We start from the raw sequence: 25874 nt of genomic DNA, 5'->3' as shown, positions 1-25874 counted from the left end.
ATCCACTAGAGGAGTGAATTGAAATGTCATTCATCACTTGAATATATTGTGGGGTTAGAATTAGAAACTTACACTTTTATGGACGTCTCAAATGAGGCTTTGAGGCACATCTTCATTTTCCAAGCCTTTGCATGAGGGAAAACATTCTACAAACTTGATTATCAAGGATAAGTTCAATAATAAGATACTCTAGTGAAAATTACTATAACTCATTGTTGTACGGCAATGCAATGTTTGATAAACAATTTGGGTATACATTTTGAAAATGATTAAGAGTGTATTTGGGAAAGTGGGACAACACAAGCAATGCGCATTACATTCAATCCTTAAATGAATATGATTCTTAGCTTACTCTTCTTCTATTGGTTAAAAATTAGGGAATACACTTGAATTGTGGAAAGGATCTTTAAAAGTGATATGTATCCCATGGAAAAGATGCCACTCGATAAGGATATTTAAAAGTATGGAGATTTACCTTGATATGTTAAAGAGCGTCACATGATATGACATGATATTCTAAGGCCCTAGCTAATCTTCAGACAAAATGCACCAAAGATAAAATAAAGTCAAACATGATTCTTTTTAAGATTCACGAACACAACAAAGTTTTCTCAAATTTTTTGTTGTTTTTTATCACAAAATATACTGATCATGAAGATCAAATGCTAATTTTTTAAAAAAAAATTATTTTGTTTACATTTTTTTTTGAAATTTAGTTATTGATTCAATTTGTAGGAAGGATAGCCACATCCATATTCTAATGGGTACATATAAAGAGTTTCATATTTTAGTAAGTGTATAAATCCCTTAGAAAAAACTTTTAGTCTTAAATGAGTGTGCATAATTTCCTACCATTGAGAGCTTACACTATAGAAATAAAGTTTTCTTTAGCTTCATTTGGTGAGTTCAAAGCTAAAATTTAAGGATTGACATCAATATATTAATTTTTGAATTTATTAGTTCATAATTTTTTTTTTAGTTTAATTTTTTTAATAACAAGATTATACTGAAACTATAATTGAGTTTATGGAATTAGGGAAAAGTTATCATTTGTTCTATGTTCTGTAAGGAAGGTTTAAAGAGTGGTGTATCAAAAGTATTATATTAGATCATATTATATCAAAATGAATAGATATGTGAATGGGCCCTTGGTCTCCTGGTGAAGGTGAATGACTCATAAAGAGCCCACTAGGGATTAAGTCTTGTTGAGTGGAAGGCTCTGACATCATAAGGGATGAGGCGGGGATCATACCCTCAGTGATTTTGACGATGTGGATGCCCCTCAGTCCTTGGATCTAAACCGAAGAGGTTTCAGGCACAAGTGCATATCAGGTTCCTGAATTGTCTTTGTGGTGGCCTTGGTTGGTTGGCAACTCGCAGGCTTCGTGCCTCGTTGGGTTGCCTCATGGGTCTGAACCTTCCATAAAAAAAGGAATAGTTACTATTATTTCTTCTTGTTGATGAAAAATGCATTCTTTGAAATTCTTAGTTGTTTTTCTCTTACTTTGAACCTTCTCCCCAAAATAAAATAACCTAAAATCTTAATGACATATTTTATATAAGAGTTGAAATCTAAGCTACACGTTGTCTAATTACGAGTCCTTGTTCCTTAATTTTTCCCCCAACCTCCACGTTTCATGTTCTTTAGCCTAGTTCTAAACCTTAATTATTATTGAAAGCTTGGTTTGGAATACCACTTACAAATTTGACACTTAAATTTCTATGTGAAATTGAAATATGGACACAAGTTGACATGAATTCTTTTTTGCGGGTTGATTGTGTAACATTTTTTTATTGTCAACTTTTCGGATCACACTACATGATCCATCATTAGGATACAAGAGAGCCAAGGAGGTCCATTTTGAAAGTATTGTCACATTTTTTGTATAATATACGAGGTTTGGCATTGGTTTACCATTTGTATTGTCTATATATTTTTACTATAAATTCCTAAAATCTCTATGTAAGGATTACCTACATGGATATACCATAGGTCATAATATGTTATTAATGTTTCTTTTTCTTTGATCCTTGATGGTATTTTTCTAATTATTGATGCTAGGTGTTTTGTACATGAGATTGTTAAATTTTTGTCAAACTATTTATACTTTTATGAACATTGAACTCATAAAGTCTATTTGTCTTATCTAATAGTATAGCATAAATCACAATGCATACACCAACCAAGTTAATAATATAAAATATATGGCTATCAATTTTTTTTTTTAAATACTATTATTTTCTTTTACATCCTCAATAGTTTAAAATGCAACAATAGACCTCAATAAGAGATGAATTATACATATATAATCTAATTACAAGTGAGACATTAATAATAAATAACTAGTAGACGTGAATACCAATTGTATTGGTTGTGAGGGGTTGGTGTGGATTTAGAGAGAAATTTTGAAATTTAGGCACAATATATACATCATATTTCAAGTTTTTAGTAAATATGCTTTATATCTTATTTGAAGAATCTTGATTGTGGTTGTTTTAAATGTATTCTAATTAGTAGGCCCCCATGGTTTCAAAAAATGCATTAATTGCACATAACTTGTAATAAAGAAACCACTTGTTAGTTATATTAGTTGAGCTCATAATTTATTCTTTAAAAATTAATTTTGATTTGTCTTAGAATGAGAAATTGTATACTAATGTCCTTTCATGTACAACACTTTTTATATATTTAAAAAATAAACAAATAAGATGTAGATTTTGACCTCTTTCTTTATTTCTAGAACACATGACATTATATTGTATTCCATAATATGATCAATATCTTCTCAACTATTATTATTATTATTAGAAATTATGTCACCATCGATCCTTTCTCATATAGTCTTATAAGTAAAATTCTCTTCATATATACTTATCCTAAGATTTACTCTCCCTTATCATAAAGAATTGTGTCAAAGCTAAATTTCTTATAACAATTGAATCTCCCTCATCATTGATAGTTCATTTCAAATTCTCTATTATACGTACTCATCCTAAGATTTAGTCTCCCTTATTATAAATAATTGTGTCAAAATTATATCTCTTATTATTATTATTAAGATCTAATCTCCCTCATCATTGATTAAAAAATTTCCATTACATATACTCATCCTAAGATTTTTGTCTCCCTTATCATACATAATTGTGTCAAAGTTAAATTTTAGTCTTTCTTATATTATACATAATTGTGTCGAAGTAAAATCTTTTATTGAGTCTCCCTTAATTTTACATTAGGCTACACACTAAGATCTATTTTATCTTTTGATTTGTATATATAATGTCAATCTCACCACCAAAATATTTCAACAATATTCGAAATAAATCACAGCATTTAATTTTAATTTTAAAATATCTTTTTAAAAATATCTTGTTTTCTAAACCTCCCATTCAATAGGAGTCATCAAGATTGACTCAAATTCTTACACGTTGAATCCTTTTAATTAATTTATCTTTGTTTGATTGCTATTAATAATGAAGATATATCGATAAATATTTAAAACTGTCAAACACATTTCAACTGAACCGGATGATTAACTACCAGTTACTTAGGGAAAGTGTTTATGAAAAAGATTGAGGATATCCGATGAAATATACTGCATTCATGGCAGTGCCAGTGCCGATTCATCTAGGGAAAATGGAATGTGTTGGCACAAACGCAAGGAAATGTGATGCTATTTGCACACGTGGCTAGACCGACAAGGTCCCGCCTTCGCTTTATTTTATCACTGCTGGGTGTCATTACGGTTTATTAGGTGTCTGTATCTGCCCATCAAAATCATAAGGTTCGTTCGAGTGACTCTGTAACTTCTTCGTATTACGCCGATTGGTATTTTCAAATCTTCTTGTTGTTGGAACTTCTCTTTTTCCGCAGAACCATGGGAAGTAAGGTGTTTTTTCTGCGGACTTTCGTGGATGATGATGCCCTTGCAAGTTCGTTGGGCTCTTCAAGCTGGTGGGATGAAATCGACGAATCCCAGGAATGGCAGGACATTATTTTCTATGCCCTCACTGCTGCCTATTCACTGGTTGCGCTCGTTGCCCTGGTAAGGTTTCAAAAGGTTTTGTATGTATAGATATTTAAATGAGTTTATTTTAGTTTCTGTATTTGTGGAGATTTCGGGTGCTCGTATGTGTATTTGTACGAAGAAATGTCTTTTGGTCGATCATATGGTGTCGTTTGATCCTGGTGGAGGAATCTTTGTGGGTTGCGTTGAAATAGAGAATTAGGGAGGTAGTGTGGTTGATATGAGGATGATTTGTAAACTGGATGGGGATGGTGCTTTGGACAGTATTTTTCTTTACAACTATTAGCGGAGCTGCTTTTCGGAAGAGTCCTAGATGGACCTCGTAACAGAATGATATGATGAGAATGCATGTACACCAATCGCCAGAGAACTGAGTCTCTGTTTTAGAGTCCGCGTCTCACATTTCCTGGTAAGTATGCTCTTGAAAACGTTAATTGAGAAGAATGTGGGTGCGCTTGCCTGGATAGAAGGCTAGGAGGTAGCTCTAGAGTTTGCAAATCATGCATGCCGTGGCTGATAATTCCGTTGGAGAGTTAGAAAACTGATTAAATATTTTCAATGTCCACAAAAAACCAAAACGGGCCACTATTTCTCAAAAGTAAAGGCAATTGCAAATAGAAGAGTTCTTGTGTGAGAAGACCCTGACAATTTATAAAGGGAGCGAACAATTAAAATGAAGTTCTTGCGAATAAACAAAATAACTTGAAGAGGTTAAAAACTTAAATCCCAAAGCAAACGATTCCAGTATAAGCAAATTCTTTGACGAAGCATTAAGCTGAACTAAATTTTGAGTTAAAACTCTGTTGCATATGTCACGCAGAAGTCGAATTAGATTGTATAACGTCACAATTTGCTACCAGAAAAGGATGAATGCAAGGGTTGTTAGTGGTTACGGTTCTTAGTTTGAGAAGAGAGTAGGGGTATATTACCCTTTGACATTGTTATGCAGAACTAAGGGTTGATACATTACAGAGAACTGATAATGTGCGTCCATCCCCATGATCCAAAATCTCAGCAGGGAAAACTAGAGGGATCTCATACCAAAAGGAAGAAAATCGACTAGATGAGATTGCGATTGAGTCTTGGAGCACCTTCTTTGCGATCCACAAACAACACTGTAGTCTCATTGATCTGTTCTCATCTGTATGTAGAGGGTGGTTAATCCCTTCAACTTTTGAGATGGATTAAAAGAAGAATTTAACTGACCTGATAGACTCATGGATGTCAGAAGATGTTGTGCATGAGAGTGACACCCTCTAGAAAACGACCAAGCCCCTTTGATCAGGATGGTGAAAAATGTGGATTGGCAACCTAAACTTGATATTTGAAAAATTAAATTAGTCCCCCTTTCAATCTTATGGAGAGAACCAATATAACAAATGCTAGAACCTAAAGTGCTTTTGAGTGGTAGGATTCTAATGAGACAAGAAAATCAGAAAATTTTCAAAGGTTCTCTTGAGCGGATCTCCAATAATCAGGAAAACAATATTAATAGTCCAAAACAGCGCATTGTTGACAAAGACAATCTTGTCCTTATCATCACCAAGGCTCTTGGGGAATGTAAAAGATCAAGGCCCATTAGAGACATTAAGAATACTTTCCCAGCTAATCCTTGGTTTGATGATGAGTGCAAGATGGCAGAAAGGAGCAAGAGGGAAAATGAATAAAGAAAACAAAAAGGAGTATGAAAAGTTATCAAAGCGGAAGAAAAAGCAATATGTGGAATTAAGAAGGCTCGAGTTGATCAACCTTGGGGAAAACAACCCCAAAAAGTTTAGAAAGAGCTACGGCAAAAGACAAAACAAATAGAGAATAACATCACAGGGGCTTAATGGCTGTAGTACGCCAAGATACTTTATGAGTGCGAGATGGGAGAGTACAAAACACCAGTAATTAAGGCCACAAATGATATATTCAGCAACAAAGATACTATTCAAAGCATAAGGAGGTTAGCTGCAGAAAAAGCACAGGATATTGATGGGCTATCGATATTTTTGCGCCTCATATCAATTGTATCTTCAGCAATGTCAATGAAGAGGGTTTCCCTCAAAATTGGACAACTAGTGTGGTGATACCACTTCACAAAAGTGGAGACATGAACAACCCTTCAAATTATCAGACTATCGTGGTCAACCCCCTCTTCGACAAATTAATTGGTAGCATGCTGGAGTGGAAAATCAGTAAATGGGCAGAAACAGAAAGAAAAAAAGCTAAGGGGCAGGTTGGTTTTAGACCAAAGTATTCCACTATTTCAGATTCTTGCTTGAAAAAATATGGAACACCTAGGGGGCAGAGGCCTTTTTCTGTTTTGTGGACTTTAAAAAAGCTTTTGACATGGTGCTATGTATGAAACTCTGGGATAGAATAGAAGAGCTTGAAATTTCTAAGGAACTTAGGGCTGCAGTACATACATTGTATGAGCATGTCAAGGCTAAAATCACAGCTATAGAGGGGATGTCGGAGTGCTTTGGCAATGACATTGGGGTCAAATAGGGTTGCCCGTTATCTCCAACCTTGTTTGGACTTTACATTGACAAGTTGGAAGAATGGTTAAACAAGTCCAATGATGAGGGGGTGCAACTAACTAGCTATGTGATAAAACTACTTATATATGCGGATGATCTCATCATAATCGCTAAGACGACCAATGGTTTGAGAAATCACTTGAAGGCATTGGAAAGCTTTTGCCATGAAGTGGGAATACAAGTGAACACTAGCAAAACTAAAGTGATGATCTTCTCTTTGAAGAGAAATAGGAGGCGCTCAAGCACATTTCTCTTTGAGGGTAATCCTTTAGAGATAGTGAGTGAGTACAAATATTTGGGAATCATTTTTCAAAACAAGCTCAATTGGGAAACATGCAAAACAAAAAGAATTCAAGGGGGATGGAAAGTGCTGTATTCCCTACAGAATAAATGTAGGAACGCAAAATTATGGGATTGGAAGACCAAGAAATTGCTATTTGGTCTTCTAGTCACCCCGATGGTCTTGTATGGGTGTGAAATTTGGGGCAGCTGTATGTCAGATCGAAAATGTAGTTAGGTTGAAAGAATGTAGAAACACTTTATCATTAGCAAATCAAAACAACTGTTCCTTATGAGATCTTATTTGCAAAAGTCGACTCCTTCCCCTTAGAAGTTGTTGCAATGGTTTGGTTACTAAGTTACCTAATGAAAATTTAGGGCATGGAAAACCATCTTTGGTCTAAGTTAGTTACGGAGGATAGATTAGATTGGAGAAAAGGCACGTGGATGAAGCAAAATAACAAGTGGATGAAAAATGGGATGTTAACATTCATGGGTACCCGATTAGTAATGGAGAAATAAAACATCATGTTTGGGAGAAATAAAACATCATGTTTGTGAGAAATTTCGAAGTATCATATGGTCAAGGTAGAATGGGAGGAAAAAATCTTATTATTTCAAGGAGTTTAATCCCACTACAAATCATGAGGAAAAAAAAAGGAGCTAATATTAAATGGAGAGCAAAAATGCTCATTGCGTAGCTCATAACTAGTTCTCATCAATTGAGATGTGAAACAGGTAGATGGTAGGTGCCAAAAGAGGAATGGGAAAACATAAGATGCCTATTCTGTGATAGGGGGGTTGTTGAGACAGAGCACCATTTGTCATGTAATGCTTGGCATACAATGACATCAGATGGTATACAATTTTTTTGGAGAAAGGTAGTTTGAACCAAATATTTGAGGAAAAACAATTAGGAAACACCACAAACCTAATTATCAAAATGCACCAACGAAGAGACGAGTTAGCCAAGAGGTTACAACTTTCTTAGGTTCTCTTCCTCCTTTTTGGGGGTGTGCCCTAGCTTGCAGGTCCCATAAATTGCTTCAGCCTCCTGGACGTTATTAAAATCTTTCTTTCATTCATTCACATAAACTATGGTTGGTTTGTTTCAATAAGAAAGTTGTAGTGTTACACTCATTATACTAACGGGGGCCTTAGGTGATGTGGCTATTGATGTTGGAGATACTCAATTCCATTACAATGTTTTTTGTAGTTGTTGTCGAGAATATCTCTAAGTGATTTGAATGTAATGTTAGTATCCAAGTTACTAGTTCCAACCCACTATATGGATACATGAAATTTATTTGGGGGTTTTGGACGCATTTGGGTATGTGTGTGTATATATAGGTTGAGGTTTAAAGATTGTTTTTTGTAAATGTAATAACATTACCATTGTTATTGGTCTATTCCAAATGCAGATTTGAAGACTTATTAATATGAGAGGAGATATGTCTCTAGGGTTAATCATCATTAGATAATAATATAAATAACCATATATATAATATATATAATATATATATGTATATGTATAATATATTTTATATATAAGAATATTTGTTTAAATGATGATTTACCATCAACCACGTATCTCATGATCGAATCAATCTGACTTAAGCTACAAACTTAACACTTCCTCTTAGCAAGGGAGGATTGTTATAGAATACATTATGCTCTCAAATATATGAAGAGATATCATCTCGGTATGATATTCCTGGAATGACATATTTAAGGATATCAACATATATCCATCAACTTAGATGTTGTTATTCAGTATATTTTGAAGTATGATTCAACAAGAAATATCAATCATATGATATTTATCATACTTATATTCTTTTGGTATGTGCACTGGCATCAAATCCTTGATGCCTACAAGAAGAATATGTTATATCCTAGTAGGATACGAGTTTTCTGATTTTCGACACTCCGATACAACTTCTTAATGTAGTCTATTAGATAACAAGAAATCACAATGTCATGGTCTCTATCATGACAAGTATCATGATCTCCAACACTTCGAGACAACAACTTAATGAAGTCTAATCATGATACGTTCGTTATCATGACTTTCGACACTCTGGGACAACAAATTAATGAAGTCTGTCTTGACAATAGGGCAAACTATTGATAAGATCGTCACCTTACAATAGCTACCTTCCATATATATATATATATATCAATGAAAGATCGTCACCTTTCTTGACATAATCCACATATGCTAAATAGTAACTACCACGGACCAAGTCAGAGGGTGGAACAAGGGATTTCACCTGAACTTCTCTCTCACATAGAAGGTATCATTCACAAGGGTTGTGCCTCAAAATTCTCCCTCTGAACAATGATCCTAGGAAGTCAGTTCCTATAGTTACTCCCTTAGAGGTTCTCTTTGCCCAAGGATGCCTGTTAGACTCCCTCTGAATCTGAAATCTTCCAATTTTCTGGTGATAAGTCATTACTTCCTCATGATGTACACAGGAGTAGGCCCATCAAAATCATGCACTCACACACATTTATTTTTAGACTCCCTTTGAATATCGATCTTCTAAGCTTCTATGTTGCCTTTGAAGAAGTGTCAGACTCCTGCTTAATATATAAGGATACTCATAATCTCGATCATCAAGGATATTCGCTTCAAGAACCTTACTTTATCCAACCTGATCATCAGATGACTAATGAATTCTAGATCACAGTCTCTTTGGAGCTACTGTCATAAGATCGAGTTTGCTTAATATTTGGTAGCATGTTTAAAGTACCAATCTTCTTTTACTCTAAGAACATCCTCAGACGTAAGGGAAAAGATCAAGGCAAATAACTCTTATAGTATGTATAGGAGAGAGACTACAATGAGTAGATAAATGTAAAAAATAAGAATACTTATTTGTACATGAGGGTCTTTAGATATTTGTGAGTGAAACATCTCTTTTCTAAAGATGGTTCAAGTGGGAACGAAAAATTTGTTATTATTTCTCCCCACAATGTAAAATTCCCACTCTTATATTTTTGAACATCTCTTTTTTAAAGATGGTTCAAGTGGGAACGAAAAATTTGTTATTATTTCTCCCCACAATGTAAAATTCCCACTCTTATATTTTTGAACAACTTTATGATCTTCTTTTTCCTCTTTGCAACAAATTATCCCTCAAGATGCTCATTAACATCCTTCGCAATGCAATTTGCTTATTTGTCCAAGCGATCCAAGTACTCCTTGTTCTAAGTACCACTTGGTATTGCTACCCTTTATTGTATTTTTTGCTATGCTTATAAATCTTGAGGATAGATCTCACATAGTTTGGAGACAAGCTTAATGTATCTCTTATGGAGCCTTGTATGAGTAAGGATATGATATGGCAAGTTTCTCTGTAGGTCAAAATATTTGCACTTATGTTATATAAAACTCCTGCAATTCTTCCTCTTCAGATTGAAGCCACACTTTTGTTCTCAGTAGATGTGGAATTTTGGTGAAGCATGAAAGAGGACCATTCTAGACTTGTTCCCTTATGTAAATGCAAGTAGTAGCTAATGCTCTATCAAGTCTGAAACCTCAACCATTTAAAATTGTATTCTCCATTAATACTTGAAGGAGTTCCAAGTATATCATAGACCAAGGTCTTCCCAATGTCTTGTATGTAAAGTTTCTTAAAATTCTGTAACCTTTTATTCAGACTTTTATTTCGGCCTTGATTGCTGAGAATGGTCTTCTAATTTCTGAATATTGAGGAAGTTGACACCTATCTTTAATGCTGATGCAATAATGAATATTCGACCTTTGATTGAATGGGAGTATCTCTGAATTAATCACAGGATATAGATGCTTAGAGGAGCAGACTTAATTGTAACTGTGTGTCCTCAAACTGCACCTATAACCTTCCTATATATCCTTGCTAAAGGGTATGTCCCTCAAAGAGACATAAGTTAACATAATCAATCTTTCCTATAAGTCGATGATCAGAAAGATAAACATAATAACATCTAACACACACAATGTGTTAGATTAGTTAAGGATTATCAATCTACTTCTTGAGAAGTCACCGGCTCCTAAGGAAAATAATCTAATGCCAACTTAATGATATATAAGGGTAAGAAGAAGAAGTACGGTCTGGTTATCTGGTTAAATATACTTAACATTGTATATACTAGTGGCTCCTTTATAAGCCACCTCTTCAGATATCTTAGCAGAAGTATATTAATTCATTGTAATTTGATTTTCAGACTATTTTCACCTCTTTAATAATCATAGTTCTTAATATGTTTATGATTAATGTTACCATTGTAATGTCCCATTTGGGACTAAGAGGCATGCTTATCAAATTATAATCATTTTGATATGGATTGTAGTTTCTTTTTATGTGAATTGTTAAATTTATGGGATTATGCACTTGTAACTTAATCACAATGAGGCATTACTCTCTATACTGTCATTGAATATATGATTGGAGATTATTTTTTCACCTATCTGCTCCTTCCTCAGATCGGTTTATCCTTGACTATGTCAAATTCTATTCATGAAATGATCTGCACATGACACAAAGCTTCCAAATTATGGGAGTTGTCTGTATAGGACTCATAGAATGATCAAAAGAAGGGATGGAATTAGACCACCTGTGATCAACCATCTCCAAGAAGATTATATTGATTCCTTTATTCCTTTTAACAACCTGATCATTATTTAATTTACAGGCACAAAGTCCCAATCTCCATCATGTTACATATTGTCACCAAGATGAACTTGACAAGTTACATAGTGATGTCTCTTCATAAATTCCAAATTAATGCCCTAACTCTCTCAAGGTGAAATGCTACTCGTATTAGCATCCTGCAAATATAATTTATCTTAGGCTGTAGTAGTAAGAGAAAAAGCAACGATGTTTTATATTTACACAGATCTGAAAATGGGGTTGAGAATTTTGTGATCATTGGATTGGATGCTTGACATCTTTCCCTCACATGTAAAGGTGGCATTGTTATTAAATTTACCATTTAAGCCAGTTCGACACACAGATGGCTCTTTTCCACAATCTTCCTTCGCACCATTGCTTATTGGATGGTCATCCCTTCTCCATACTAGATCTCGACTGAAATTCATTTGTATGTCCTGCAAGACATTTTCCTGTAATCTATTATTCTTATTCTCTTAAGTTCTTTTGATATTTCTGTTCAATATTTTCCACAATGACTGTATTCCTTCACATGAGGTGTATATATGTCCTCCACATAGATGGGTCTTTGAGCAATGGTCCCCTAAATATATTTATTGTAATGAAGGTACATTATTTATTCATCTCTTTACTGCAAAATATGTTGTTAGTTGCCACTGCTATTTTCTTCCTTCTTAGTCGATACCTAATGAAGATTCTATATCCTTGTCAATATACTGCAATTGTTGACTGAAGCGGATCTGCAAGTCGTCATCGCATGTCTATGTAAGGATAGTGTTGTTGTAGATGTATATTGAAAATGGATAATAGGCTATTCTGTTGCGGATTTTATCTTCTCTACCTTCCTTGCTTATATTCCAACCTCCATCTTGTTCTCCGTCTATGTTTTTGTTTTTCCCCTTATTGCTCACTGATTGTATATATAATTTTCCAATCTCCTCTTCCCTGCCAACTCACGAGCTCTCTGCGATCCTCAAGGATTGGGTGTTTGGTGTTACAATGTTCTAATCATGGCTCGACGGAGTCCCTGTTGTGTACTGCTTCACTTCTTGACTGTCTTATATATCCCCCTGTACGTTGAGCCACCATATTGAAACCAATATATATTTTATCATGTACGACAACTCCAGAATTGGAATATCGTCTTGGGCGGCTTGCTTCCTATATTGATCCCTGTATTTAATCCCAAAGCATGTATCATTGGATTGTAGTTGTCTCTTCCATGGATCTGTCGATGAATATATGGGCATCCCTCCCGATTGGTATAGAATTTGTTTTTTCCTTATATGTTTTCATCTGTCGTCACTTTTGTTCCTCTCCTATTATTCATCGTCTGCACCGTTTGGTCACAAGGAGACAAGTGCTGATAATAGAATTTTTGAATCTCATATATGAAAGTTACCCAAGCATTCATTCTTTCTTTCATTTGCAGTTTGACTCTGATACCATGTTGAGGTTTAAAGACCATTTTCTGCAAATGTAATAACACTGCCATTGTTATCGGTCTGTTCCAAATGCAGATTTGAAGACTTATTAATATGAGAGGAGACATGTCTCATGAAGAGACACATCTCTACGGTTAATCATCATTAGATAATAATAATATAAATAACCATATATATAATACAATATATATGTATATATATACTATATTATATATAAAAATATTTGTCTAAATGATGATTTACCATCAACCGTGTATCTCATGATTGAATCGATCCGACTGAAGCTACAAACTTAACAATATGTACGTATACACAAGAAAACAAGATATATTCAGAATTAAATCATTTGATAATATGATACTTCATCATTGATTGATGCTAAATGTGAAAGATAAATATTAAATGCCAATTGATAGTTAACAAATATTCATATACGCCATATATCTCTAGTGATCATGGCCTATGGTAAGGTTAATCACATACCTTAGCCTTCAGTCAGTTTAACGAGAACCTCCGTGCTTAATTAATAACTAATTACACACATCATAATTGCTGTCGGCAGTAGGCTATGACTTGTCTTGGTATTATATTGATGTGGGGAAGTATTAGAGTATTTGACTTGTTATCATCAATATCTTTTCAAGTCGACATTTGTCAAGTGTCAGGTGCTTATCGATTTATTATCACGTATCATTCTGACCAACTCCTTTATTTGCACATCTGAATTGTTCCCTTCCTTTTGCAAAGAAGATCATCTCGTGAGATTTTCTTTTTGTGGAACATTTGTCTTAGGAGATAACCACATTATGTGTTGACCTCTTCTGTAGATATGAGAGTTCACGAACATCATGCTTTACCATAATCCATTTTGCAGTTGATATTACTGATTTCCTCTGCTCTTAGTATTCCTATTGGCATTCTTGTCATTGTGTTTTTAGTCGATGTTTAATTATCTAAATATCTAAAGACTTTTAATTACTTATTGAACTATAGCGTATTCATGATCGCTTCTTGTGTAGACGTGCACCCACCTCCTGTGGGTGCATCCGGATGCACCCACAGATGTGCTTCCTTTGCACATCTTTGCACATCCCACCTCTGCATCCACACCCAGATGCACCCACATCCAGAAGTACAAGGATGCTTGAATCTGGTAATGTAGTATGGTAAGACATATTCGTTGCTGCATAGACTTGCATTCTCTCCGTGCCAGTGGTGCATGTGGCAGGAGTGATGGGGGTGATGCAATCTTTATGATGGGGAGAGCCTAATATTGGAAGGTCAGGGTTAACTCTGAACACCAATGCAATTGGTAGTAGATTTTTCATTTTATTATTATGTGAAGAAAGAAAGTATGTCTGCTGTTGTGGCTGGATGTAAGAATATTTGCAAGGGTACAGAATTCTATACTGCATTATTCCTTTAGAGATAAGGGTAGCCCAAGGAGCAGTAATGGCGTCAATGAATGGTGGAAGTCAAAAGCCTAGTTTTCAGAAATTGCATAATCATTAAACAAACTTTGGTGATTCATTTTTGTATAAAATGATAATGAATACTGTTCAGGAACTTTGTTTAGTTGGACATTTGGAAGTGGTAAAGGTGTGGGGAGTCAAAATGTAGTCCATTCGTGTTTATGTTATAGCTCAAAATTCTTAATGTGCCTTTTTTATTGTACCTTTTTCTTCATTTTATGTTAAATTTCTTTTTTTGTCTCTAAGTTCAATTTCAAAGACCAACTGTGACTGGTTTTGTTGCCTTCATATCCATGATACCGTAATTGGTAAATGCAGTAGCACTTTAACTTTGTATATATGAAACATTAATGGCTTACTTTTGTGATTAATGCAAAACTCAAGAATTTTTCTAGAAGGTTGGCCTTGCCAAGATTTTTTTCATGTCTGAGTTATATGTTTAGGAGGAGGCCAATGTTAAAATTAATGTGGAAATTGGTATCTGTAGGTGTAGTGGTGTGTGGTAACTTGAGTTTGTTATGGAAATGGGTTTTTTTCCTTTTTGGGAACCACCTGAAAAAGACATTTTGGAATAGGATCTCATGAAAGAAACAATTTCTGACAACTTGCTTGTTCTTTCAAGCTTGTCGAATCAATATTTACGAGGGATCTAAAACTGTTAGTATTTTCAAGATTTTGGTGTTTGCAACCATTATATTATCTACTAAAATTGGTTGTACAAGTATGAGATGCTTTATTGAAGCCAGTTATTTTATAGTCATGAGTTTTTTAGCATTATGATCAATTTTTATTTTTTTAGTATTGGAAAAGTACAGATACATTTGGTTTCATGACACATGACTAGTTAAAACTCTTGCTAGTTCTATTATGCTTTTCACCTGATGACTTTAGATGACTATTCAGTCATATTTGTTGCAGTAGAGCTTTCTTGTTTTTGTACATGGAAAGAAATAGATTACAGGAGGGCCTCCTTTGATATTTGGACAGCAGATAAAATTCTAGATGCTTTTTTCATGTAACGGATGATGTTGTGAATACTGAATGATATTATCTATTATGAAGACCAAAGGAATTACGTTAGATTGTAGGCACAAGAAATGTGGACTCTAAATAACAAGGTTGCATGGGTATGCCTACCCACACCCGTAGGACATGTGCCCACATACCCAAGTCCCTGGTACATGTATCCAAGTACCGGGTACTCAGTGGAGAGCATCATAGCTAAGGACTTTGGTTAGGATTTCTAATTTTTGTTTTGTTTTTTTTGTTTGCATATCAGCTTGTTGTTTATCAAGCTTAATTTAATACGTAATCAGTTTGGAACTTTGATACAATACTGCCTAATAGTAAACTTTATCATTGTTCAAGTTGGAAGTTTATCATATGCAATATGTCATTGTTATATGATTAATTATCTTCTTGTTCATGTTTAAAGCCTACCTTCTCTGTTATGCATCTAAACATTTAGCATATATTATTATTACAAACATATTGCAATTCTGAAACTGAAAACAATATATTTCATCTTCAAACTTTATCACTGATCTTGTTTTGAAAAACCATTGTTATGACTTGTATTTTCAGATTCTCTGTAAATATTAAACTATATAATTTTTTTTTGATGTACTCAAGTGCCCCCATCCCCTGTTATGAAAAATAGTCGTACCTGTACTTGTACCCTAAGTATCTAATTACTCCTGTCCCCATGCAACTGTGCTAAATAATAAATTTGAGTGACACATGTGGTTTTGATTATTGTAATTTAACGCGAGAGTGTTATTCCTAGTCTGTGTTACAATGGATGCATTATTTGCTTGAATATTAGCAATTATGCATCACAGAGCTTGGTCAAATTAGAAAATTGCTTTGCCATACAAGATCAAGCATGCTATTAGAATGTAGTATATGAGTTATTCTCGAGTTTAATGGGTCTATATAAATGGAGCATGGGGAGCTCACTATCATTTCCTGAATTTTATCTGTTTGTTCGAATTGCAGGTACAACTGATACGTATTCAATTGCGGGTACCAGAGTATGGGTGGACAACCCAAAAGATATTTCATCTAATGAATTTCATTGTGAATGGAGGTAAGGACTGACATTTGCATTACCATTTTTAGATCCATTTTTGTTTTGCATTACACATGAATGAAATCTATTTACTTATTTCTGCTGTTTATTATATGCTAGTACGTGCAATTCTCTTTGGATTTCATAGAGATATTTTTCTTTTCAAGCCAAAGGTATGTATTAACCTTTCTATTATTTTAGTTGAACTTATTTAACATTTTGGGATAATATGGTATAGCTTTTCAATGCTTGTATGCATAGTTTTAGAATAATTGTAAACGCTGTGTACCTTGCACATCCATGCTGTTTAGATTGTCATGCTATAGATCTAAATCTTATGACCATAACATGCTTTCATGTATAATTCATATGAGATATCCTTATCATCGACATTGAACATTATATTCTGAATAGGTCATTAGTGAATCATGTATTGACTTTGTAATCAACCCCAACCTGTTGATTTCTGCCATGATTTTGGATATTGTACAATTTTCTATTAACACACTCTCTACAAGATATCCGGTGTGGGAGTAGGTCAACATTTTTACTGGCAAATAGATTTGCCAGAAAATTTAGAATATTCAATGGTATTCCCTACAAAAAATTCTTTGATATTCTCCTCAAGAGAATCATCTTTTTTTTAGAAACATTAATTTGTTAGGATAAGTTTGAGGTTGAATGTGTCTTCAAAATTAGAAGATCAATAATTTTTTAATATTTATTCTTGAAGACGGTTTATATTATTAAAACCTTTTTAAATATGAGAGTTTGAACAACAATTTGTTTCTATTCATAATTTATAAAGCTAGATCACATGCCTTAGAGAATCTTCTATGATAAATTTTGTTGCTATATTTTTCACTGTTATTATGATTTTTTTAATTCTCACTAGTAATCAGGTTGGCTTAGTGCACATTTTTCATAGTATTGGGTTTTGAGGAGATTATCTTCATATTATTGAGTCTATATGTTTGCTCTCCCCCAAAATTTGCGTATTTAAAAAAAGTCTTAGTGGGAAATCGTTTGACTTTTTTTCAAGAAAAGTCATGTTTTTCAGGAAAACAAAATGGCTTCATGCTTGGAGAGTGGTATTCAATGTTTGAAGTTTGAAACCTATAAAACAGAAAAGACATTTGCTGTTCTTTCATTTCTCAATTTCCAATTTTATAAACATCTGCTGACAGTTCTCTGTAAAAATTAGGGCATCTCTTTGCAGTTGTGTTTCTCTTTTACTCACATTGAGGACTGGTTTGGCTTACAATGGGAGCATCTGTATATTTATAACATATTTTACCTTCTTACCTGTAAAGGACCAGTTTGATCTACAAAGTATCATCAGTATATTTATAAAATATTTTACCTTCGAAGTGTAGAAATCCTTTTTAGTAAATGTACCTTTCCCATCACTAAGGTGTTCAAGCTTGAGCCTCTATACCTTTCTTTTTATTAATGTGTAAAATATTAATCAGTTTCTTGGCTATTGAATTACTATTTCTGGATAGAAATTATTTATCATGGGGAGTGTGATCAGATCAGCTCCTTTAACTTTGCAGCCAATTAAGGTCAATGCTGTGCCTGCATTTAGGTATTGGGGATTAAGCTTTGTTGGTTGTGTATACACTCTTAGTCCTCCTTTTCAATATCGCACGTATTCGCAACTGTTACAATTTTTTTCACCTATTCAACTAAATTTGGCCCCCTGAGGGCTAATTTGCTTGAGATTTACTTCCTTAAGACATACTAGATGTTCCTTTGGAACTACTCTGAGACATCGGTCCTGTGTTTTGTTCTCATGAGCTTTTATAAATTCCATGCAGTAGTATAATCTTATTCTCAAAAATTCTTTCAATTTCTATTTTCAAGGCAATTGCTCAGTCAAACTAATGAACATTAATCTAGTTCAAAACATTAAAAGGATTCCAAAGAAAATCAACATGATTGGCATTTGAATTTGATTGCTGATTTTGTGGGCTGATAGGATTGCTATCAATTGGTCCACAGGATTCTGCATTGGAAATTTAGTAAATTGGATGAAAGCATTCCTACCAATGATTAGGAATTTCTCAGGTTACTGACCTTTGATTAGGAATTTCTCAGTTCAAAGACAATATCAGTTGAATTTAGATGCTCTTTTGTGATTGGAGGGGAAAGGTGGAAAGATTTCAATGGGAGGCTAATACTGGGTTATCCTGTATAATGATACATATACTCTTATTGGTTTTAAACAACCTGGTTTTTGTTTTCCTGTTTGGAAAGCCTGTCTTGTTTGGTTCTAAGCTTAAACCTGATTTGAAAAGTACCTTATCTGGGAATTAATATTTTGGCGGTCTATATTAGGCCTTGGCCCATAACACAGTCTAGGAGATAAAAATAACAAAGCAGACAAAATTTTTGTGTGAACTATTCACATTAACGAAATAGGCAAAATCTAAAGCATAACATTACATTGGTAAACAGAGAACAGATATCAAGAACATTAAACACATAACCAGCTTTAGAAACTCAAAAAGGTGCAACAGGATGAAACACTGTGAAATCCCAAGTACACCAAAACAAAGTGAAGCTACTTTAGAACAACATGATCAAAATAGCTGTCACTAACTATCACCAACTCCAGAGCTACCTGCGGCAGTTTTCCATTTGTGAAAAGCTGTGTCTGCATTTAGGTATTGGGGATTAAGCTTTGTTGGTTGTATATACACTCTTAGTCCTTCTTTTCAATTTTGCACGTATTCACAACTGTCACAATTTTTTTCACCTATTTAACTAAATTTGGCCCTGTGAGGGCTAATTTGCTTGAGATTTACTTCCTTAAGACATACTAGATGTTCCTTTGGAACTATTCCGAGACATCGGTCCTGTGTTTTGTTCTCATGAGCTTTTATAAATTTCACGCAGTAGTATAATTTTATTCTCAAAAATTCTTTCAGTTGCTATTTTCAAGGCAATTGCTCAGTCAAACTAATGAACATTAATCTAGTTCAAAACATTAAAAGGATTCCAAAGAAAATCAACATGATTGGCATTTGAATTTGATTGCTGATTTTGTGGGCTGATAGCATTGCTACCAAATGGTCCACAGGATTCTGCATTGGAAATTTAGTAAAATGGATGAAAGCATTCCTACCAATGATTAGGAATTTCTCAGGTTATTGACCTTTGATTAGGAATTTCTCAGTTCAAAGACAATATCAGTTGAATTTAGATGCTCTTTTGTGATTGGAGGGGAAAGATAGAAAGATTTCAATGGGAGGCTAATACTGGGGTATCCTGTATAATGATACATATACTCTTATTGGTTTTAAACAACCTGGTTTTTGTTTTCCTGTCTGGAAAGCCTGTCTTGTTTGGTTCTAAGCTCAAACCTGATTTGAAAAGTACCTTATCTGGGAATTAAGATTTTGGGGTTCTATACTGGGCCTTGTCCCATAACAGTCTAGGAGATAAAAATAACAAAGCAGACGAAAATTTTGTGTGAACTATTCACATTAACGAAATAGGCAAAATCTAAAGCATAACATTACATTGGTAAACAGAGAACAGATATCAAGAACATTAAACACATAACCAGCTTTAGAAACTCAAAAAGGTGCAACAGGAGGAAACACTGTGAAACCCCAAGTACGCCAAAACAAAGTGAAGCTACTTTAGAACAACATGACCAAAACAGATGTCACTAACTTTCACCAATTCTCTGGGTTTCAAATACTTTATAGCAAGCAATGCCAGAGCTACCTGCGGCAGTTTTCCATTTGTGAAAAGCCTTGTTGTAAACACCATGACCAGAAAAGGAACCATCCTGATGTCATCAATACCAGGACTATTGATTCCTCCAAACTTTACCATTGTATGCCTTCGGTAGTTTCCGCTTTAGCACAGAGGAAAGGAAGAAGATCTTTTTTTAGATGAGGGATTCTATGACCAATGACTACCTATAATACCCCTCGTTGTGAGATATAACCAAGTTCTTAATCATGAGTCATTAAGTTGCCCCCATTTGAGTTCAGTTCGAGATTGTTTTCAAACATTGTCATAATCTCTTGTACATTCAATGTTTACTGAAGCTGCTCCTTGCCCTACAACTCTAAATCTGGAACTTTCCATTGTTTCTTCATTTTTCTAAACTAGAAAGCTCCTTCCGGCTATGTATTGCCTTTCCATTATGCTGCATCTTAAACTTCACAATTTAGCTGTATTAAAAGATCACGATGATAAGAGATGCTGCTGGTAAGCGTGTTTAGTACATTTCCCATCTTAAATGAAGCATAAGAAGAAATAAGTGTAAGCCTCAGGCAGACAAAGATAGCACCCTCAAGTCATGAAGGGGGATCTTCTTCTATGAGTTTAGCTAGCTTTGTCCAATCAGTCATGTCATGGTTTCCTTGAGAAGAAGTATTAGCAAACTCTATCCCTTTATTGGAGGCAATATCAATACCTTTATTTTGCTCTCTATAACAGTGGTAAAAACCCTTTAGATGAAACTTTATAATCCAAATTAGGATTTCTTTCAGAATAGACTAAACTTTTCAGTTTGGGCGATGTAATTTTCAAGGCAATTAGTCTAATCAGAGAATCTCCTTTCCCCATAACATCAAGGTAACTTTCAGTGTATGCCAAAATTGAACCAGCTAGGATCACCTTCCACTCAGTTTCTTTATTTTATTGATTCTTTATTTTATTGATACAAAAATTGAAAGACACCTCTATCATAAAAGCTCCCAAGGCCTTCCTGGACACATAAACAACTCTTGTTTACCAGGGTTGCCATGAGAAGCATCATGAAAATTAAGCTTACCCTTTGTACGGGGCTTTCCATTTTTCTGGACTACTATTATCTTGGAGACTACCAACCTGTCAACATAGATTTGTTAAGTACATTATTTTAAGGACATAATGTAATCTGAGTTGTTTTCAATGAGTAACAATTTTAGTTTTTAGCAGTGTGAAGTTCTATGCTAAGTTATTGATTTGTCCCCTGGATAGCTGGATGCGGAGGTGGAAGCGGACAGGTGCCAGATGCGTCAGGATGACCTGCGGATGCTGGCCGACTGGCTTCAGGCTAGCATCCGTAGGGCATCCGGATGCATCCAGAGGAATCCAAATCAATTGAATTGCTTGTGAGTACTCATGGAAGGCACAAATCTAGACAACCTTCAAAAAGATTTCTGAATGGGACCTAATCTTAACAGTAATTGGTCTACATCACTTGGCTTTGCTTTGATTTGTGATGACATCTCACTAGTTAACCAATAATCATCATATCTTGACAAAGATTTGTATGAACCAGAATCAGAAGATCCTTCTAATGCTTGTGCACGGTAATTATGAAAATAAGATGGCGATAACATGCCTGATCTTCTGGGATAGAATATGTCCTAAACTGATGTTGCCATCCTTTCTTATGAACATAACTGAAACCAATAATAAAACTCTATTCAACTCAATTTTTAAGCATTAGACTACAGAAAGTTTATAAGAAAGAAAAATCATAGAGCTTAATGAGAAGTAAAAAGGTGGCTAATATCCCCATGTAAATGATACAGTAGTAGCCATCAAGGAAGAAGTATTTTTTCTTATGCCGGCAAAAATATAAAAATCACAGAGACTGAAGCAAAGGATATTAGCCAATTGTGTGACAGTGAATTGAAATACAAGGGCATAAGATGGCTTGGAATCCATGTTCAATCTACTACAAGACTCCAACAATAAAATGAGGATACAATTTAACAGGATGACATATCATACACTGTGGCAAAAGCATCTTGTATTTGAATTGAAGGCCATATTCTTAAATAGTAGACATGAAGATGAGGATGGTTTATATAGTGTAGTTCTCGAGGAAAGGACAACTAGTTCTTGAGAAACATTTTGGCCAATTCAAGTTGCAGACATTATTTTGAGATTCAAATGATTTGTTTTTGTATATTTCTTGCATTTCTTTGCATATATTACACACACACACACACACACACACACACACACACTTCCTCCCCCATCCACATCTGATTTTTTTTTTTCCAACATTCTGTATCCGCTTCCGGAACCCGCATCCAAATCGGCAACTTAGGCTTTGCGCATTTGGGATGGATGGTCATGGCAGGAGATGAGACCTCTAGAGGTCCCTGAGACATCCAAGAGACTCGTGCCCATCTCTATTGTATCCGAACATTCCAGTGGCGGTGGTGGGATGGCAGGGAGACACCCCGTCCCTATCCTTGCGTCTTGGAGACACTCTTGTGTCAATAACACACAGCTCAAGGGGGGCAGGAACACATCCCCATGTTTCACTGTTTTTCAGCCATTGATTTTATCATCATCAGGTCAAAGGATGAATACTTTTTGCCTCACTGGGTCATGTTTAGCTTGTAGGATTATTATTTCTCACAATTATCTTAAATATGAATTTGTTAGATACATATTGCATTGAAAATTAATTGAACTTCATTTACAATGTGCATACTTTATGATTATATCAATATGCAATTTTGAGCTGAGTGGATTCCATTTCTGGGACTCTCAAGCTTCACTTTTAAGAGGGATTTTATCATGTCCCCTTTTGTAGGCTAGTAAATTTTGCTGCATGGTTAACCTGTTTTGCCTTGGTCTTGTGGGCTAATCAGGTTTTCTTTGGAATTGGATTGAGTTTTGGCTTAGGCAGTTCCAATTGTCAACCAATCAATGTTGTTTCAGTGGGGTTTCTAGACACTTACTATTTTTAGTTAAGCAGAAGGCTCAACATTCTTGGCATTTGAGGACTGGACCAGGAGTGTCTTGTCAAGACCTTTTTGACAAGCTATCACACATGCATATCCAAGACCCTCTGATCAGAGATTTTAATGCCCGAAGATTTAATTGATTTATTAATAAAATGAGTTTATCGAATAAGTTCACATTATTAAATGTCGCTTTATTATTATGGGAACTTTATTTCCTTAGTGGGAATCAGTATTATTTTAGAAAGGAAATTAAGAAACAGAAGAGGAAATGTGAAGAGTCACCATGTTGTGTTTAAAAGAAGTAAGGGGAGCTCGTTTCAACAGAGGAGGCAGTGGACGGAAACCCATTATCTTGATGAGATATGACACGGGTATCTCATTTGTGCTTAAATTTCTTTTCTAAATTCCAATCTGACTGTCATTTCTGTATTTAAGATTGGATTTGGATATTGTTTTGCTGGAGATTAATGGAATATTTGTTTCTGAAATGTACTTTCAATCGGATATTTTCTGGGGTTCTTGCTGGTCAAGATATCTGGGATTTCATTGAGAAAGTGGGGCTAATATCCGGTTAGGGATATTGTAGATTTTATAGCAAGCAGCATTCAGAATTTCCAAATATGGCTAGAGAAGCTTTTGCGACCAGATATCTGATTTTATGAGACTCACCTCTTGGGACATAGCCAATGAACTTACAAAATATTAGAGATTGGCAAACTTAGTATATACAAAATAATCAGACCAATCATTGCCATACAAAATTATTTTATAAATTGATTTTAATCAGAAGGTGAAAAAGTTTATTGAGTACTATTAGACATGGTATATAAAAAAGGACAGTAGAATAAAGAGTTAGCGAGCAATGTGAATGGAGTCCTAAAAGACCAACTGGATTCAGTACATGCCAAATTTTTAATGTATAATACCTGGCATGAGAAAGTTGATCCTAGTGAATTCGATATTGAATTTCTCTTCTTCAAATGCCTTTTCAAAATATTATCCAATAAACAAGCATGCATATAATTAGCATGATTGAAAGAACAGAGACATGGTATAGGGTGAGATCAAATTACAGAAAAGATCTATTAAAAAATTGAAATATGAATCCATACTCAGCTCAGAACTACATATAAATATATAGACCTTGCAAAAGTAAGAGTCATGATTATTTAAGTTTGCATGTGTGCTGTTTACCAGATTAGGGGATTACAAAAGGAATACCTCAAGTACAAGACAAGATCATAGAAGTAATTTGCAATTTGAAGTAATGGTGACAAGAATTGAGGGGTAAATACCAAGCTTACTGGAATAAGGTTTATACTAGAATTAAATGCTATAGATTTTAGAGAAAGCAGACTGTGAAAACTTCGTCATCCTTGACCATCAAGATGAGCCTTTAAGCTTGTATCTCGAATGTAGATTGCTTTCTCATGTTGCATGCATCCTTTTCGAGAATAGTCTTTGTAGATCTGGAGTCTCTTAAGTGAGGAGGTTGAAATATGGTTTTGTTTTGACAAAGGGCGATAAATCTGGAACTAGCAAAGAAAGTATTCCTTAGACTTTATCTGCCTGAGTCAAATTTGTAGCTTTGTGCAGTTAGCTTCAAGCCTTCTCTTATTTATGGTTGCCCTCTCTACTTTTCCTACTTTGCTTTGGAGCCATGGATAATGATAATGAGCGTATTATAAGACCTCACAATATAATTGCATGTTACACTCTTTTGTAGGCTCTTCTTTGATAGCCATGACCAAACCAATGCTTTGATCACAGCACTGTAAATACTGTGGGCTTGCAGCAAATGCGATGTTCCATAACCTATGTTGGCTTGTGTTTGTCATTGTTGTCAAGCTATTGGTATGTGATAAGGTTGTGACATAATAACATTCTCATCAGGATTGCAAAAAGTGAGATTTGAACATTAGAACTCTGTTATTTGTCTGATCAGACACATTGCAGCTCAGGAGATAACCAAATTTCTTCTTATTTTGAAGGAAAACAACTAAGACTTAGTGTGTGTATCAATACACGATATAGTCCTTTGTGAAACAAGATGAGTTTAGATCTGGTTGGGATTGTTATGTGGGATCCTTAGTGAGGCTTCCCTATAGACAGGTCAAAGTTTTCAAATCAAAGACCTGCAACATAAGTTTCTGCATCCTGTCACCATGTTGATAGGAATCTGTAACAGAACAGCAATTTCAGCAACAAGAGCTCTACTGATTACTTTTAACAACATATTAGTGCATGGGAATAACACTAAACATTATTGTAATGTCAAAGGTTGATATTCACTCTTTTATATGTGTGGGTATGAGGTTCAAGTTTTAAATAATAATGGCTAGTTATCGAGACAAAAACTAGATGGTTCAGTTTTCAAAAGCTAATGGTTCAGTTTTGCGAAATAATTGATTGTTTCAACCATAGTTCTGAGAATCGCCCTAAAATCGCCAGAATCGCCAGTTTGGCGATTTTTTTGGAGCCGGTGAATTGAATCACCGATTTTTTCTCATGAATTGCATGAAGAATTGGCGCAGGTAGCCAAAAGTCAAGCCATTTTTTTAATAAAAACGCATGTTTTAAAATTTTTTTTTTTGCCTTTCCTCTTTTTTTTAACCCTAAAGGGCCTTCTAATTGTTTAGCATGAGTAGAAGAGAGGATCTTCATCTTAGATTCTTACATA

General features: G+C 34.6%; 1 protein-coding gene across 2 annotated transcripts in view; it reads left to right on the top strand.

The window, feature by feature from the left end:
- The first annotated feature begins 3495 nt into the window (after positions 1–3495).
- The window catches only part of LOC149574819 (tobamovirus multiplication protein 1-like), a 71938-nt gene continuing 49559 nt past the window's right edge, over positions 3496–25874 (top strand). Inside the window, exons 1-4 of one of the 2 annotated variants that reach the window (XM_089814656.1) lie at positions 3496–3782; positions 3872–4043; positions 16403–16493; positions 16596–16648. In XM_089814656.1, coding sequence (XP_089670782.1) covers positions 3876–4043; positions 16403–16493; positions 16596–16648 — 312 coding nt within the window. In that variant the 5' untranslated portion in view covers positions 3496–3782; positions 3872–3875. The other variant, XM_089814655.1, reaches the window with a different exon arrangement.

This window comes from Cupressus sempervirens, chromosome 2 (assembly GCF_028749045.1).
Source record: "Cupressus sempervirens isolate cs-2001-9-10 chromosome 2, ASM2874904v1, whole genome shotgun sequence".
Taxonomy (NCBI): Eukaryota; Viridiplantae; Streptophyta; class Pinopsida; order Cupressales; family Cupressaceae; genus Cupressus; species Cupressus sempervirens.
Note: the sequence above shows the minus strand (reverse complement) of the source record. Positions and strands in the feature narration are given on the sequence as shown.